This window comes from Engystomops pustulosus, chromosome 11, assembly GCF_040894005.1.
Source record: "Engystomops pustulosus chromosome 11, aEngPut4.maternal, whole genome shotgun sequence".
Classification (NCBI taxonomy): Eukaryota; Metazoa; Chordata; class Amphibia; order Anura; family Leptodactylidae; genus Engystomops; species Engystomops pustulosus.
The window spans coordinates 23,798,134-23,816,890 of NC_092421.1; the positions used below are offsets into that span (position 1 = coordinate 23,798,134).

The following is an 18,757-nucleotide window of genomic DNA, read 5'->3' on the forward strand; positions in this document are numbered from 1 at the left end:
GAAATGTCTAGCTAATTACCATTATTTCTACTTGTCCAATTAATTTGCACCACAGCAGGGAAAATTGATTCACTATCTGTGTTGATTCCTAACCAGACAGGTTGATTTCACAGAACTGTGAAATAAACCATTAAAATGAGAAGGGAATCTACCATCAAAATAAGGATAAACCAGAAACACTTAATCATACATCCAGGCTCTGTTACTGTGGTAAACTTCTTATATTTGTTATCTGTGGCCTCCTTCCTTCTAAAATCAACATTTTTATGCTAAAGGGCTCTGGGGGGTGTTAACCTCACAGGATAATACAATGTGCAAGAGCAATTCCCCCTCCCTCTGCATGCTGAAACTTCCACAGCAGTGAGATTACATGATGCAGAGGGAGGGGAGGGGAGGTTTGAGGGAGCAGGGTGAAGGAGGAGAGAGTGTAACAGCCTGTGAATCTGCAGCACGGAGGAGTTCGGATAACACCCCCGGAGCCCTCAGGCTCATTGGCATATTTTAAAAACTTGATTTTAGAAGGTAGACGGCCATAAATAACAAATATAACATGATTACCACAATCACAGTGCCTGGATCTATGAATATCAGTGTCCCTGGTTTATCATGATGGATTTTGTAGATTTTCTTTAAGGTGTACCTTAAAGTAAGGGTGTCAGTGGGCCCTGGCATCTAGGTTATTGGGTGGGAATACACTGCATGTTTGTGTGGTGTATATACTGTATTTGTATGTGTGTGTGTGTGTATATGCTGTATCTATGTAAGTAATTGTTTTTGTGTATATGTGATGTGTATATGCTGTATGTATGTATATATATATATTTATATATTGGTGTGAATATACTAAGTGTGATTGTTTTGTGTGAATATGCAAATATGTATATTTTTTTTAAGGAGGAAAAAGGGCCCCATTTAGAAGTCTGCTATGGGGTCCTACCTCTCTTAGTTACACCCCTGAATCTGTAATGTGCATGTTTTGGGGATATACTTCTCTATGTACGATTGTGCCGGAGGAAAGTAACCCCTAACATGTAGAGTATATGGGGAATACATAGTGAGGTCAATATGTTATACAGAATAGACACATATTACAAGAAATCGGCAGACGTCTCTGTTATGTACTGGAGTACAGGCGGTCCCCTACTTAAGAACACCTGACTTACAGATGACCCCTAGTTGCAAACGGACCTCTGGATGTTGGTAATTTACAATGATAAAATATACAGTTCCGACTTACATACAAATTCAACTTAAGAACAAACCTACAGAACCTATCTTGTACGTAACTGCCTATATTTGGGTTACAGGGCAGCATCTCATCACTGAACACAAGGATTAGAAGCAGCAGAGTGAAGATGCAGAGGTTTCTACACATCACTGACTCATTGATCTCCCCATGACCTGCCTGCCATATGCCGTCTCGTTTGCCAACGCTGCCCTACTTTACCAGTAGCTTGTGCTATGTGCATCGTGGCTAATGAGCGACTCTTCACCAGAGACTTAATCCAATAATGGACTGGAAGCAATTTCCATTCTATTAATTCATCTATTTAATGACTTTAGATGGTTATACATTATTTATATCATCTCTACAATCAGGGCAATGTACAGATACAGGATGAAAACCCAATAAACAGCAAATGTGACAAGGAACAAACACGTGGAGATTAGAATTTTCCATAAAATAGAATTTTTACAATATAAATAAAAACTATACAGTAGACTACAGCAATGATAGGAACATATAAGACAAGCCCGCACTATAGAAACTAAAGGGGGGGAATACGTAATAGTCATATCATGGTTTGGAATAATGTTGCACTTCATTTACAGTTTTTAGAATTTACAATTTGCACACAATAAAAATCTACTAATTTTTCAGAAGTGATTTCACTCATTCATTCTTAGTTCTTACAATAATTTTCAGGCTGCAGTCCCCCGTGTCATTAGCTGCCAGGTCCCAGACAACAGTTACAAGTGTAATAAGCAACATGACACTATTAAAAGCAGATTTTTAAAGGTTAAGAAAATGGAAAGTCCTGGGATGTTATAATACAAAGCTAAAACATATACACAGTGATGTCACAGTACATGGATAATACACACAGTGATGTCACAGTACAGGGATAATACACACAGTGATGTCACAGTACATGGATAATACACACAGTGATGTCACAGTACAGGGATAATACACACAGTGATGTCACAGTACATGGATAATACACACAGTGATGTCACAGTACAGAGATAATACTCACGGTGATGTCACAGTACAGGGATAATACACACAGTGATGTCTCAGTACAGAGATAGTAGACACACTGATGACACAGTACAGGGATAATACACACAGTGATGTCACAGTACAGGGATAATATACACAGTGATGTCACAGTACAGGGATAATACACACAGTGATGTCACAGTACAGGGATAATAGACACAGTGATGTCACAATACAGGGATAATAGACACAGTGATGTCACAGTAAAGGGATGATAGACACAGTGATGTCACAGTACAGGCATAATACACACAATGATGTCACAGTATAGGTATAATACACACAGTGATGTCACAGTACAGGGATAATACACACAGTGATGTCACAGTAAAGGGATAATATACACAGTGATGTTACAGTACAGAGATAATACTCATAGTGATGTCACAGTACAGAGATAATACACACAGTGATGTCACAGTACAGAGATAATACACAGAGTGATTTCACAGTACAGGGATAATACACACAGTGATGTCACAGTACAGGGATAATACACACAGTGATGTCACACTACATGGATAATACACGCAGTGATGTCACTGTACAGGGATAATACACACAGTGATGTCACAGTACAGGGATAATACACACAGTGATGTCACAGTACAGAGTTAATACACACAGTGATGTCACAGTACAGGGATAATACACACAGTGATGTCACAGTACAGGGATAATACACACAGTGATGTCACAGTACATGGATAATACACACAGTGATGTCACAGTACAGGGATAATACACACAGTGATGTCACAGTACAGGGATAATACACACAGTGATATCACAGCACATGGATAATACACACAGTGATGTCACAGCACATGGATAATACACACAGTGATGTCACAGTACAGGGATAATACACGCAGTGATGTCACTGTACAGGGATAATACACACAGTGATGTCACAGTACAGGGATAATACACACAGTGATGTCACAGTACAGGGATAATACACACAGTGATGTCACAGTACATGGATAATACACAGTGATGTCACAGCACATGGATAATACACACAGTGATGTCACAGTACAGGGATAATACACGCAGTGATGTCACTGTACAGGGATAATACACGCAGTGATGTCACTGTACAGGGATAATACACACAGTGATGTCACAGTACAGAGTTAATACACACAGTGATGTCACAGTACAGGGATAATACACACAGTGATGTCACAGTACAGGGATAATACACACAGTGATGTCACAGTACATGGATAATACACAGTGATGTCACAGTACAGGGATAATACACACAGTGATGTCACAGTACAGGGATAATACACACAGTGATATCACAGTACATGGATAATACACACAGTGATGTCACAGTACAGGGATAATACACACAGTGATGTCACAGTACATGGATACTACACAGTGATGTCACAGTACATGGTGCATTGATAATACACATAGGGGGTCATTTACTGTACTAAAGGCCCGAATCGCTATTTGTTGTTGCGTTTCCCGAAAATTACCTTTGCGCCGCATTGCCCCAGGTTTTTGGTGCACGCGATCGGATTGTGGCACATCGGCGCCGGCATGCACGCAACAGAAATCGGGGGGGGGGAGTGGGGGGTTGTGGCCGTCGGAAAACCCAACGGATTCAGAAAAAACAACCGTTTTTTTCTTTTTAAATGTGTCAAGCGGATGGTGAACTCCAGCGGACTCCAGTGCAGCAGCGACACCTGGTGGACATCGGGCGCACTACCTTAGTGAATCCCGGCTGGACCCGAATCAGTGTCGATGAACCCGCCACTGGATCGCGACTGGACCGGGTAAGTAAATCTGCCCCATAGTAATGTCACAGTATAGAGATAATACACACACGTCAGGGTATCACACAGTGATATCACAGTAAAGGAAATGTTCTATGTTCTAGTGCATATGTAACAAATTTTCATTAGTGTCCACTCCTGTACATCCTCGCACCTGCTTGAACCAAAAACAACTGTACTTATCATTTTCAGCTACAGAAAACCCAGACAAAATAAGGTTCCCCACATGGTGGCCTAAGATGTAATAATGAAACCCACACTATATACCTGTGGCCTCTACTAGTTCCCCTCTCAATGTGACCTGCACCAAGTAATGCCCGCTCTATGCCCCTACACTTGATGCCCCTCTATTGTTGCCCCTTTCTAATCATGCCCACCACCCAATAATACCCAAACGTAATAATGCCCTCCCCACTAAAAGATAACACCATACTGAATAGTGCTCCTACACTGAATAAGTAATATCCCTACAGACCCCAGTAAGTAATGTCCCCCATAGCCCCCCAGTAATGTCCCTCACAGCCCCCCACCCCCTCCAAAATCTCCCCATTAATCTTGCCCCCGACAGAAAAATCCACATGGAAGGAATATTCACCTCATATAGCCCAGCTAGTAAAACTGACAGGATTGGTAAAATGGCTAGGCCTCAGCCGGCAGTGCTTGTGGGTGGAGAGGCGAGCAGTGTAAGTGTAGTCACAGTCATGTACTATGCTCCTATCGTGTATTTCAGCACTGCTGGTTCACTGCTGCCAACGTTGCCCAGGACCCGCACTGCCTTTCTATCTGACATTGAAAATAGTCAAATAACCAATCAATTGATATCCACCATTTTGCCAACCCCCCCACAGCAGGGCAGGGGCAGGTCCCTATTGCTGACATATTGCAGCCTGAGCAGTCACCTCCTATGGAAATTGCAAGTGAGCAAAATACACACACATATATATATATATATATATATATATATATATATATATACACATATACATATATATAAAATACACACACATATATATACTGTATATATTAAAACAAGCCTAGTAAAACATTCTTATGTATATGTTTATATGTTCACCTTGTGGTAGACAATGGGGGAGATGCATCAATCTGTCTACGCTAGAAAACAGGAGATGTGCGCCACCTCTAATGCAGGTTTTAGACCAATTTTAGGCTTTTTCCAACTTTGAAAATGGGGGTGCACTGGTCTAATGACCAACATATTACTACATCTCGCCCAATATGTTTATTTGGGTGACCTTTCCTAATTAAAAAAAAAAATTAAGATTCAGACCCAATTTTCCTCTGTTCAGTGGGAATAAAAGCTCCTTGCAAAAACATTACATTTTAAGTAGAACTTAAGTGCAATCAAATTAAAAGTTTTAAACTGAAAACTTGCCGAAAAAAAAAAATAGCCCAGATATTCTGCATATCTCAGCAGCTTGAGCTATTTTGCATACGCTTGCCTATATAATTAGTGTTCCTTCTGTACATGTCTGCAATTAGCACAACGGTGATTAATAAAATTACTCATCAAGCTTAATAGAACTGCAAAATAAGGTAGAATTAATTTGTCATTAATAAATCACGGCTTAATTATGTACTCTCTTGATTATGACCATATTTTCCTCATCCTTTCCCACCTGAGCTCATGTAATTTGTCTGGGTAGACTAGAACTGCAATGTCCAGTAAAATGGCCAAGATAATGCAGCGAGAGAGGTGGTCCGCAAGGTGACTCAACTGTGAATGGAGTCATAAAGGACATGGCCATTTACAGTACAGGCGGTCCCCTACTTAAGAACACCTGACTTACAGACAACCCCTAGTTACAAACGGACCCCTGGAATTTGGCAATTTACTAAACTTTAGGCCTAGGCTACAATGATCAGCTGTAACAGTTATAAATGATGTCTGTAATGAAGCTTTATTGTTAATCCTGGTTCTTATGGCAGTCCAACATTTTTAAAATTCAATTGTCACAGAGACCCAAAAAATTGTGGCTGGGTTTACAATTATAAAGTATACAGTTCCGACTTACATACAAATTCAACTTAAGAACAAACCTACAGACCCTATCTTGTACGTAACCTGGGGACTGCCTGTATATTAAATTTTTACCATTGGATGCAGTGAAATTCTTTTTTACTTGACCTCCATGAACTGCTTGTTGTGTGGCACCGGCCATGACTAACCAAAGATCTGGGGCAGGATTGGCAAAAAAATTCCATTCATTGTCCAGATCACTCTAAACACGGGAACATCTAGTACTGGGATGTAGAACAGAATTATCATCAATGTTGTCTTAAAGAGTGTTTTACTTAATACATTTGGGAACCTAAAAAAAACCCCAAACATTTATAGTCATCTGGATAGGAGTCAGATGAGGCCCACCGGGCTAACATCGGCAGATCCCTCACCGAGTCCTCCTCTTGTGTTGCTGAAAGTGAACCTGCAAAAAAATTATCCTGGCTTCACTGCGCATGCGGTGAACCTATGGTGATTGTGCCATTGTGTACTATGCTGCCACGTGCAGGGAGCTCTGGATGAAGGCATTTATAATGTTTGGGTTTTTTAATGCAACTGTGTAGGACCTGTGGGTGGTTTAGTGTCCCAAATTGCCCTGATAGGTTCCCTTTAGACAGCCATACAGACCCCATGGGCACTGTGTGAGAAGCAGATAGCCTTATCCAAAATCTGGGAAAGATTAGCTGCATGTGAAGATACCCTAATACTTTATAGTCATAAAGTCAACATAGTAAAGCAAACTAACCTTTCAGCAAAAAGTCAATAGGACGAGGTACATCCATGTGGAATAACACTATTTCTGGGCATAATATGACTTGTATTCAGCAATGTTTGGCAGTTTTCCCCTCTGCAGGCTCTGTGTGTAATGATCAGTTTTACATGATTCAGGGTAGTGATGGGTAACCTATGACATGCCCACAGCGTCCAGAGGCGGGATAACTCTCTACTGAGAGCGTGGATCAGTGCCCTTCACTAATGGAGGAAAAATAGCCCAGGTTTGCTTCACACTCTCAGCATGAGAGTTGCCGAGGCTTTCTGCTTCACTTCACTACCTGACCCTCTTCTTTCTCCATAGGACTTCTATGTGACATGATCCCTCAGTAAGCCTCTGTCTGACTTGCTAGCAAAGCAGAATTCAGCACAGATTTCAGGACAAGACATATTTTATCAAGATAGATGGGCACATGAGAGGAGCCAAGTAATTGGCGAAGGAAGCACTTTCCTCTGATCAAACATATAGGGGCACATTTACTTACCCGATCACTGCGACGAGGATACAGTCTGCCGCGATTCAATAAGACTGTGTGCCCGATATCCTGCATGAGTTCACCTTCTCCTTCCTGGTGTATGTGAGTGCTTTGTCTTGCGACACAATTTGAATTTTAAATCCCGCGCCTAGTCCGAATAAGTTGGATTGTCCGACGGCCACGCCCACTATTTGTGTCGCATGAAAGTCGGCAATGGCATGTGCCAAAATCCAATCGTGTGCACCAAAAACCCCATGTTAAATGCGGCGGAAATAGTCGGGAAACCTGACGGAAATGCGGTCCGCGGACCATTAGTAAATGTGCCCCATAGAGTACAAAGTTTCTTATATTTACAGGCAGTCCCCAGGTTACGTACAAGATAGATTCTGTAGGTTTGTTCTTAAGTTGAATTTGTATGGAAGTTTGAACTGTATATTTTACTATTGTAACCCGAGCCCAATTTTTTTGGTCTCTGTGACAATTGGATTTTAAAAATGTTGGATTGTGATAAGAACCAGGAGTAACAATAAAGCTTCATTACAGACACCTGTGATATCTGTTACAGCTGTTTATTGTAGCCTAAGACTAAAGTACAGCAAATTACCAACATCCCAATGTTGGTTTGTAACTAGGGGTCGTATGTAAGACGGGTGTTCTTAAGTAGGGGACCACCTGTACTTGTACTATTAATTTGTGCAGGTTTGTTATAAAATGAGTGACTTTTTTTTTTTTAATAAAGAGTTGGCCTCATAGTCAAATGCTTCCATAAAAATCCTATTCCTTAGAGTAAGAAAATCCAGAGAAATATTACATTATTGATGAGAAAAATTCCATACTAGGAGGTTCTGGTCACCTGGATGTGACATGGTGTCTTGAGCTGCAGCATTAGTTTGGTGTACTCAGTGCTGTTGTATCCCAGATAAAGAAGACCATTATTCAGTGCATACAGTCCATGGCTTTTAGAGAACTCTGCTTCTGAATGATAACAATCCCACAAAGAAAAGCTTTACAAAGGACAGTGAATGGCGGTTTTGTTTTCTGACCATGCCCCTCGCATGTTGTTTGAGATACACGTTGTACACACGCATTATGTGCGTAGGGTGTTTGATAAATGGGAGTGCAGGTTGTAAATTCACTTTAATAGGCCGTGGATTCATGGGCTGATAACAGGAAATAACAATTAACAAAAAAGCATAACAAACAAGATTTATCCTGTCTACCAAGACGAGAGCCACCGTGCGTTTAAGGAGCATTTTTGTTTTCCGGAAATCACCTTCACAGACTCCTTTTCTGGCCACGTTGTAAAACTGTTTTGTAATGTAATAGAACGGACCAGATATAAGCCGTAAACTACAATTGGTCACAAGTGTCACCTATCATAACACCTTTCCCAAAGCTTTTGGCAACCACCTACAACAATGTGAAGTTGTGCTTAAAATGCTGTTCCTTTTATGAGACTGCAGTGAAGCCGGACACCAGAAGAAAGACCAAAATATGCCTGGTAAACCGATGTGCATGTAAAGGAGGTGGAACAGTAGAGCTACCGGTATTTATATTTAGCCAAAGGAAAGGGCCCGAGCCCATGGACTTTGGTGAGCCCTGCCGGTCAGCTTCAATTTAAATCAATTTGCATCTTGATTATTAAATGAAGTGCAACACCCTCGCCGATGCAATGGCGAAGGAGTGCTTGCGAATAAGCCCCACAGCATGTCATCACATCACACAGGGGACATTGCAGTGGTAGCTCCTGCCTGGCAGGGCAGGAGTTAAGTGTTTTGTATGATGCTAGATCTGTCATCCAATGTCTTGTGTTATATCCTGTCCTCTGTAAGCTGAGATGTGATTGGAGGAGGAGCCACCACCTGACCAGAGGAGTTACAAAACCCCTGGCCAGGAATGTTCTAGAGGAGTCTCTCTCAGGAGAGAGAGGAGTCTCTCCCAGGAGGGAGAAGAGACCAGTCCTGGTCAGACCTGAGGGTCTGCAGGACATCAGCTAGAGATTAGTTTAGCCTAGCTTAGATGAGAAGAGAAGCAGACTGGGTACCCCAGTCCAGACTCTATTCAGCCAGCATACCAGATAAGAGCAGGAAGAGCCTAGCCCCTGCCTCTGAAGAGTGGAGCTAATAGATTAGCTAGTATAGTGAGGAAAGGGGTATCATCCTACCTTCAAGGGTGATACCTGAAGCACTCCAGGACGAGCTGAAGCTTCCTATTAGGACACAGCTACCTCCCAGCCTGCCCTCTGCATCCAGGCTGGCGACCTATCTCCTGTGGCTTCCTCCAAAAGCATCTCAGCGCTCCATCACTCTGTTAAAGGCACGTTGCTGAAGTTCCTGTCGGTTCCAATAAAGAACTGTAAGTTGTTTTGTTCAACCTCTGCCTCCGTCTGGTCCCTGCTACTACAACTACCATCATCACAGGCACCCTGTCCACCACACAGAGACTCATACTCTAGACACCAAAGGGTTGCCCCAGGGAGATCCGCTATAGCAGCCTCTCCCTCATCATTTCTTGCCAACACCACCCTACTGGAGACCTGCCAGGCTGTAGGACAGCCCTCCGGTTCCCCATACCAAGCACCGTGACACTAGCGTGCCTAGGCCGCAACCGCCAGCCACTCAGGTACTGCGGGCCCCGGCTGACTCCAGGCCCCGAGAAAAGGCTAGGCCCCGGTGGGGGATGTTGCAAGTGGCGTCACGAACAGGATCATTACTTCTGTGCCTTATCCGGGTTTAGGCCCAAGTGATTGTGTTTCTGCATTGAACTGTATTACTGCTGCCACGTGCTGCAGAGCACCGCTCCAGCACTCAAGAGGTTAAACCCTGCAAAGAACTTTGTCAGCTCTGCTACATCCGGCGCTGCCGCGCCTGAAGAATTTTACCTCACGGAACTGTGGCGCAGCAAGTAATTCCAGCCCGCCAAAACCTTCACTGGCGGGAAAACCCAGAGACATCACTAAGCTCCGCCCCCTGCGCGTATGGCGCGAATCCTGCCTCAGCGCGCTGTGGCGCAGCAGAAAATTCAGCCCGCCACAGCTCCTGGCGGGAAAGACTCAAGCTCCGCCCTCTGGTGCGAAACTCTCCCGCGCTGCAACGCCAGTGAGAGCCCACACGGTACCTCCGAGTCAGCGCAGCCGCCATCCAGCATCAAAGAGGTTAATCGGCCATCTTGGATTTCTCCACGTGCTGTCTCCTGTCCTGCCGACATGTCGCACAGCCTCCGAGATGAAGAACCAAGTGTCGCATGGCTTGCCCACGAGCCTCGGGCACCTTCCTCTGCTGCACCGCTTACTGCTGTCTCCCGTACGCAGTCTTCAATGGCGGATTCTCCACCGCGGCTGCCTCCTCCGATTCCGGACCTCCAGAGGACCACCGTGGATGTGAGTACCGTGGCCCCCAGGGCCTATATCATAGTGACTGTCACTATATCTCCCTTAAGAATATAAAAGAAACCAGAAGAAAGCAGAGGGGAAACCAGGTGGGGTAAGAGAAGGGACACAAAGGGTGGGGGAGAAGCTTATGGAGGGAGGGTAAGGAGATGATAAAGCAAAGACTTCACATGGGGGGGAAGAGAGAAAATTAGGGGATATCAGTTTCCGACACCTACCTCTCTTTCCAATGGAAAGTCTGTGTACCTACAAAGGAAAACCATAGCTGACAGACCTTGAGGAACGATGTACCTCTGCTATAAGTGCCTCCAAACAAAAGATTTAGATTATCTCCAGCATCCATTCTGAAACTCTTGGTGGGGCAATATTGCGCCATTTACGTGGTATCACTGATCTAGCAATACCTAAGCAAGCTGAGTTTCTGTATTGATGGATTCTGGTAGGATCGAGGCATTTCACAATTTTTAACATCGTGGTGGTTATTTTCATTGAAAATAATTGCCATTTGCGTTTTTATTAATAAAAAAAAATCCCACAAAAATGTATGCATACTCCTTGAAACAAATCTAAAACAAAAAACAAAAATTAAAAATATGCAAATGGTCATCAAAAAAATGTTAAAAAATTTTTTAGGTAAAATATTTGTTTGTAAAGGCAGGCCAACAATTACAAATATAGTGAATGTGAAGATCGGATCTAAATAGATTATCCTTGAATTTAAAGGGTTCACCTGTATTGATTTATAGGGACTCATATAGGGATATATTTGCACACCCACAAACAATGATGCAAAAAAAACAAATTGATAAAATTGAAAAAATGCTAAATGACCCCCATTGAGTTCTACAGTACGCTACCATCTAAACATGTGAAAAAAAACATACAAATCCAGTGAAGAACACCCAACCTACAAGTAGAAGATTCTCAATTAAAATATTTTGCAGAATAAGTGATAAATTAGAAGAGAAAATCACAATCCCTGTGCTTCCTCATCTTTAATATGATACCAACAGCATGTTTCTAGGTCACGTAGAGCTGAAGATGGGGGAGTCTGAAGTGACAGTCTAACTGTAACCTCTCATGTCTGGTAAAAGATGACTCTTTTCTGCTCATTTTCATATGACTTTGGAGAAGATTTTTCATAGGTAAAAGTGAGTTTTTACATAAAAGAGGAAATTTTAGAAAGGACATTTCATACGCTACATGAGGACTCTAGCAGGTTAATGGGATAATATCTAGTGACAGGCTCCCTTTAAGTGTATTAGCCTGAACAGATTCACCAAGACTTTAGATACCACAAAGCCAGGACTTGAGGGACACTAAACTACTGAACGCCACAAACATACCATGTAATTCGGAGCATTGTATGGCAATATATTTGATATGTAAACACAACTTTCCTTTATTAGATTTCATATACTCCAAGTTCCTATTTTTATCATGATTAATGGTAGAAACTACAACAAAAAAGAATAGAGCTTTTAATGGCAATAATAGACAAATAGCAATCAAAGGATATTAAATTAAAAGCAGTATTGGAGAGGAACTCAGCAGAAAAGCAATGACAGGAAAACCTCAAATAAATAAATGTAACCACGCTGTCACTGGGGCAATTGGTTTCAGGGAAGAGACGAGCTAGTTTGCTTGTCTAAGTCTTTAAAAACCTCTCGAGACAAACTGAAGGTCATTGAGAAGAAACCTCAACAATTCTATCCTTATTTATAAGCAAACCTTGAGTGATATTAGAAAAACAGCCCAAGAACCATGCAGATCAATCCCAAAATATTACTGGATTGTATTACAAAAACAAAGCAACGACAATCAATTACAAGCTGCTTTACTGTGTGCTGCAAATCAGAATTGTATGCATAAAAAGGATGCCCTGGAGCTGGAGAGGGTTCAACGTAGAGCCACAAAACTGATAAGGGGTATGGAGGGTCTTGGTTATGAGAAAAGATTAAAACAACTAGATTTATTAAGTCTGGAAAAGAGACGACTACGAGGGGACATGATTAATTTATATAAATATATGAATGGTCCATACAAAAAATATGGTGGTAAGTTGTTTCAGATTAAATCAAATCAAAAGACGAGGGGGCACTGTCTCCATCTGGAGAAAACAAGGTTTAATCACCAGAGGCGCCAGGGCTTTTTTTTACTATGAGAACTGTCAATCTGTGGAATAGCCTGCCTCAGGCGCTGGTCACAGCAAGGACAGCAGAGATCTTCAAGAAGGGTCTAGATGCCTTTTTACACCTAAATAACATTGATGGTTATATTATATAGAATTGTTTCCCCTAAATCCCTTCCTCGTCCAATCCCTTTCCTTCCTTGGTTGAACTTGAAGGACAAGTGTCTTTTTTCAACCGTATAAACTATGATACTATGATGAAAAGAAGGACAGTAAAAACTTTGGAGCTGAAAGTACAAGTGGTGGTGGGGAAGTGCAGTTAAGATTAAAGGGCTTTTCCAGTCTATTAATACACTAACATCTGGTTGCTACCCAGATCAGCTGGGAGATCCTCTTGTCCTGCCTTTATATATCAGAATAATAGGTTTAGACTGCAGTTCCCCAGTGCCGCCACTAGAGCTTTTCTTCTTGCTCTGTCCACTGCATAGATTCTGGTGTACTGTACAAGCTCATTGATGTAGAGTGTGGGTATTGGACCCCAACCCATCTATCCTGCCCCATTCCTCGTGTCCCAGATGGTTATATTTGTGCTGTGTTAGGACTTATTTTATGTGTCCCCCATGATTTGTAAAGTTCTACAGAATAGGATGGCACTGTATAATTAAAGATGATGATGACTATTATATTATTATGTAGACCATGCAGATTTTAATAAACTTCAACATCTGGAGATTTGTTTTCTAATAATGTAATTTCAAAATTATTTTAGCCCACTCTTTCAAATAGATTTTTTAATTAATTCCATTCCATTTTGAGACTGGCTTTATTTTTTTTTATTCTAGCATAAGGCTACATGCCGTAGCCGGGGTGGGCATACGGGATGCACTCTGGAGAGGAGAGGCGCATCGCTCACCCCTCCCCTCTCCATAGAGATGCACGGTCATGCACACGGGGAAAAATATTACATGTTCTATCTTTTCCCCATGTATGGTGTGGTATTACCATTACCTTCTATGGGGACGTATGTGCGGCCACAAGCTTGCGGCTGTATATATGTCCCCATGACGGTCGTGTGCATGCAGCCTGAAGCCATAGATACAGGTGTAAACTTTGGAGCTCATGTGCTTTGTGTCAGGAATTAATATAGTCATTTAGTTTGTATTTGTTTTTTTTGTTTTTTTTTCATGGGGTACCAGTTTATATCATACATCTGAAAAAATTTAAAATTTAAATTTTTTGGAGCATTTTGCTTTTTAAGACCTGTGAGTAGTAGGTAAAAGGAAGAATGTGTGTGTTTATATACAGGCAGTCCCCGGGTTACGTACAAGATAGGCTCTGTAGTTTTGTTCTTAAGTTGAATTTGTATGTAAGTCGGAACTGTATATTTTATCATTGTAACCCCAGACAATTTTTGTTTTGTTTTGGATTTTAAAAATGTTGGGTTGTCATCAGAACCCGGATTAACAATAAAGCTTCATTACAGACGCCTGTGATAACTGTTATAGCTGTTTATTGTAGTCAAGGACTAAAGTACATTAAATGACCAACATCCAGAGGTCCGTTTGTAACTAGGAGTCGTCTGTAAGTCGGGTGTTCTTAAGTAGGGGACCGCCTGTGTGTATATATATATATATATTATATGTATGTGTATACATGTATGTATATGTAAATATATTATCGCAACATATTCCCAGAACATCTATATCCAGAATAAATAATGTTATTATACACCTATATTATAAAGGTATGTTACATACACTCCTACTGGCTGGAGAAAGGCTATAAATATTAGCTGATACCCCTGTACTATCATCTGAAACAACCTGGTTTTTTTTACAATTGCTTCGTCTATCCTTTAGACAATAGCCAGTATGAATGACACTATAAAAAGACCTGTGCACTCCCAGATCTGTTAGAGTCTAGTATTGGAGCGGAGTCTAATCCATATCAGAGCTGACCTGAGTACAGCAGCCAGCAACATAAAAAGAAATATGAACCCTGCCAAGCTCAGAAGCCGCACGGAAAATCAGTTCAAAGCTCACGAGGAACAAGAAATGGATAATTTAGGAAAAAGGGCTTGGGATAACCCAGCCTATGATGGTTCCCCATCTCCAAAGATCAAAGCCATATATAACCCAAAAACAGTTTTGGAAAATCCATATGACAGTATGGACAATTTGGGAGACCCACCACCTTACCAGGAGGAAAAGGATCATAAGCGGGGTAACCTGTGCTGTCTATGCTGTTCCCACATTGCCCAGGGGATTAGAGGTAGGTGGGTTGAGATTAACATTCATTTAAGTAAATCTTAATTGTTGTCTATAATTATGTTAATTTTTTTTTTATGATGATTACATGTATTAGGGGTGTTTGCAGCCACATAGATTTTAATTACTGGATTTCTAAGTATTGAAAAGCCATAGAGAATTTTTAGATATTTTGAAAGATTCCGCCATTGTTTGTGCTTCTTTTCTAACTTATACATGTAAAGTGATTGTCATTGTGTCATTTTGCTTTCAAAAGTTCTCTACATGTCAATTTCATTTTCACAAGGATAAGGTCTCTAAACCATTTCTGTTACGGAATATTAATATGAAAATATTTATGAAATTGAGGGATGCATTAGAAAGCAAAGTTTACTTACAATTCTGTCTTGGAGTAAATGTCACATTGTCAGCAATAGTGAGCTGACATGAAGGGTTAAGAACTCCTCAACAATTATGGACTAATAGATATTTTTAAAGACCTAACGGGACCTGGCTAGGCCTATAGTCACCACAGTATAATTAGTCACTTCTTTGCCGAAACAGTTTGGTTTTCACTTGTGATGTGTTCTGTACAGGCAGTCCACGGGTTACGTACAAGATAGGGTCCGAAAGTTTGTTCTTAAGTTGAATTAGTATGTAAGTCGAAACTGTATATTTTATAATTGTAGATCCAGACAAAAAAAAAATTTGCCCCAGTGACAATTGGAGTTTAAACATTTTTTACTATAATGGGACCAAGGATTATCAATAATCTTCATTACAGACACCTTACAGCTGATTATTGCAGCCTGGGACTATAGTAAAGCATTCTGAGAGCTTCACCAGAGGTCAGAGGGGTCTGTCTGTAACTATGGGTTGTCTGTGAGTCGGGTGTCCTTAAGTAGGGGACCGCCTGTATTTGGTTTCTAAATCTGATCTAGTAATTTATGTGCTCTTGATTAGATCTTCCTTTACCCTATGTATTTTTATAATGTATTTAATTGATCAGTTTTGAATTATTGGTGAAGGTGACATGGGAGAGTCAATATTTGGATACAGATTTTCTGGATGGGTAGAAAAATCAATTAAAGCCATAGAACTATTGTAGCTCTTACAGACATTCCTACATTATTATTTTAATTACAATATATTCGGTGACTGTCCGTTTCTTCGGAAAAAAAACCAAACAAAGGTGACAACTATTCTACCTAAAATGGGTTGGGTTTGTGTGCGCAGTTTAAACATCTAAAACCAGGTGTGGTACAGAAAAGACAGATGGTTTGATATGGTCCTGCATTTCACTCCTGGTTCTTGGCTTCAAAAACAACTAAAAACCTCAATGTTGGGGTAAAATTAAGAAAGTGTAGTACTAGAAGAAAGGGTATAACTCACAAATACAGCCAGGGGTAAGAATATTACCTTAACTACAATTACATAATTTACCTTTATGGATCACACATTAAAAATTGTTGCAAGAGAGCCCCTTCAGGTATGAAAATCATATTTTTCAAAAATGTATTGCCCGTGCAATAGCGTAAATGTATAATTATCACCTATGTATGATCACCTGAATTATTCTGGTCTTAATTAACCCAAGTATAAAGATTTGCAACCATTTCGCACTATCATTTTGCATTGAGTTTGTGAAAGTGTCTGGAGTCTAGTGTTCTAGATAAGGACAAGTATCCGCAGCAACTTCCTCAAGTCATAGCTTTTTGATGAGAATATACAGGCGAATGTGGGTAGAATACAATTAAATGGCTCATATTTAAATAAGAGCCGCTTGTTATTCTACATATGTGATAATCTGGAGTAAATCTATAAATATAACCACTTGGGGTCAGAAGATCGGGAAAGGGGGTATCATACACTAATACGATGCAGCCGATTCTCTAAGGAACTCAAAGTTTTGCATGGAGGATAAAGGTCATTGTTCCCACTTTTTAACAGTTAGAAGCTGTGGCTCATCATAGAGCAATAGAGTTTTGTTAATTGCGGAGCATTGAACCATGGCACGGGTGACCCTTAGAGCCCTTGTCCCAGCATAGAATTTGTCAGACAGAACTCAAGCCATCCTCTTACAATCCCAGGCAACCCATTACATGCCATGCTTGGCACTATTAGAAAGCAACACTTTTTGCGCTACCTGGGACTTCAGGAAGATGGAGATGGTGGGAAACGGGTGGGCCTTGAAGGGCCCACCGACCAGGAAGAATCACAGGGACCTTTAGGGAAGTGACTGTGATCATTCCCGATTTCCCTTCCTTCTTTGGACTATATTGGTGTCCTCAATATGGTTGAAAGCTGTGGCAGAGGAGGGAGGAATAAGTTATCCATAAGTTACTTCTTAATTTGCAGCGTTGGGACTTTGCGATAAATAAGTGGAGTTTAGGTTGCAGTTTGGGTAATCTTTGGGCGTTGGGTCTTAAAAGGCTCTCTATCACTACATTGGGGAGGCCCACGGATATATCATTGCTTGGGACACCAGAAATGCCAAATCGGACCCTGGTAACAATGTGGATAACAGAGTTTAGCTATTAAGATTTTACCCCTCACCTACAGCTAGCTCATGGCTCATGCAGTGATACAGGTGACTTGCCACCGAGGTGGAGTCCTTGTTTACACAGGGCAGGATCAATGCGTAGCACTAGGACAGATATACACATGGTCTTTTGTGTCGGGATGGATATATGAGCTTTGGTAAACAATGGATCAGACCAGATCCGTTAACAAAGGTCTCTTTATAGCTCTGCAGGGACACGTGTTCCCGTGCTGAGCATCATTCCCACTAAATCTCATTTTGAGACTGACCATGATCAATGCAGCATTTTTAATTTTTTTTATACATATTCATTCTACAAGCACAAAAGATATGTGCCCTTTATTTTTTTGTTTCCTGGGGGAGAGTCTCTGTAAACTAGAACTAATAAGTTACCTCCTTGGCTAAAAGCCAAATAATAATCAAATAATAATCAAATCATAATCAAATATGTCATCTAGCATTTTGCACTCTGTCATCAATGGGATCCCTACAACCAGAATAACAGGGACAAAGCTAAGGTACTGCTTTGCCCTCCTAAATCTTTCCTACATTGAAATTGCACAGCTTAGGGTCAGGAAGGGAGAGTTCTCCTTATGGAAACTTTGCCATTTAAGGCCACCTTGCAGGCACGTGAAGACTTGTAGCCATTGATGCTCAACGAAGGGATTCTGGGAAATATGCAAATACATTTTCCAGGATGGGACACGGAAATCAATTCCTCCTTTTGCCAACTTGAAATGCAGCACCTTTACCATCAAGCATGACTTTGAGGAAAACATATTTTCACATTATAAGGTGCAACTAAACATTTAAATAAGAAGTATGGTTGATAAAAACCATTTTAAGTACTCCATTTAAGATTTTTTTTAATAGAATAAGGATACTCAATTCAAGATCTTATTAAATGACCAGATCAGAACTTCAAAACCCACCTATTGTTCTGTGAATTACACCTCATTGATTGTAATGTAACTTGTGCAATGCTCATTTTCTCCTGTAGGGGCACTGCAGGCTGACTGCACACTTGTTATCAGGTCATCAGAAAATGTTCCCATGCTCACCACAAGATCAAATTAATTTCTATTTATTATAACAAAAAA

The 18,757-nt window shown here is 41.0% G+C and overlaps 1 protein-coding gene across 1 annotated transcript in view; it reads left to right on the top strand.

The window, feature by feature from the left end:
- Positions 1 to 14,804: 14,804 nt before the first annotated feature.
- The window catches only part of PKD2L1 (polycystin 2 like 1, transient receptor potential cation channel), a 64,660-nt gene continuing 60,707 nt past the window's right edge, over positions 14,805 to 18,757 (top strand). Inside the window, exon 1 of the mRNA XM_072130114.1 lies at positions 14,805 to 15,140. Within this exon, the coding sequence (XP_071986215.1) occupies positions 14,861 to 15,140 (280 nt within the window). The 5' untranslated portion in view covers positions 14,805 to 14,860. The remainder of the gene's footprint in view (positions 15,141 to 18,757) is intronic.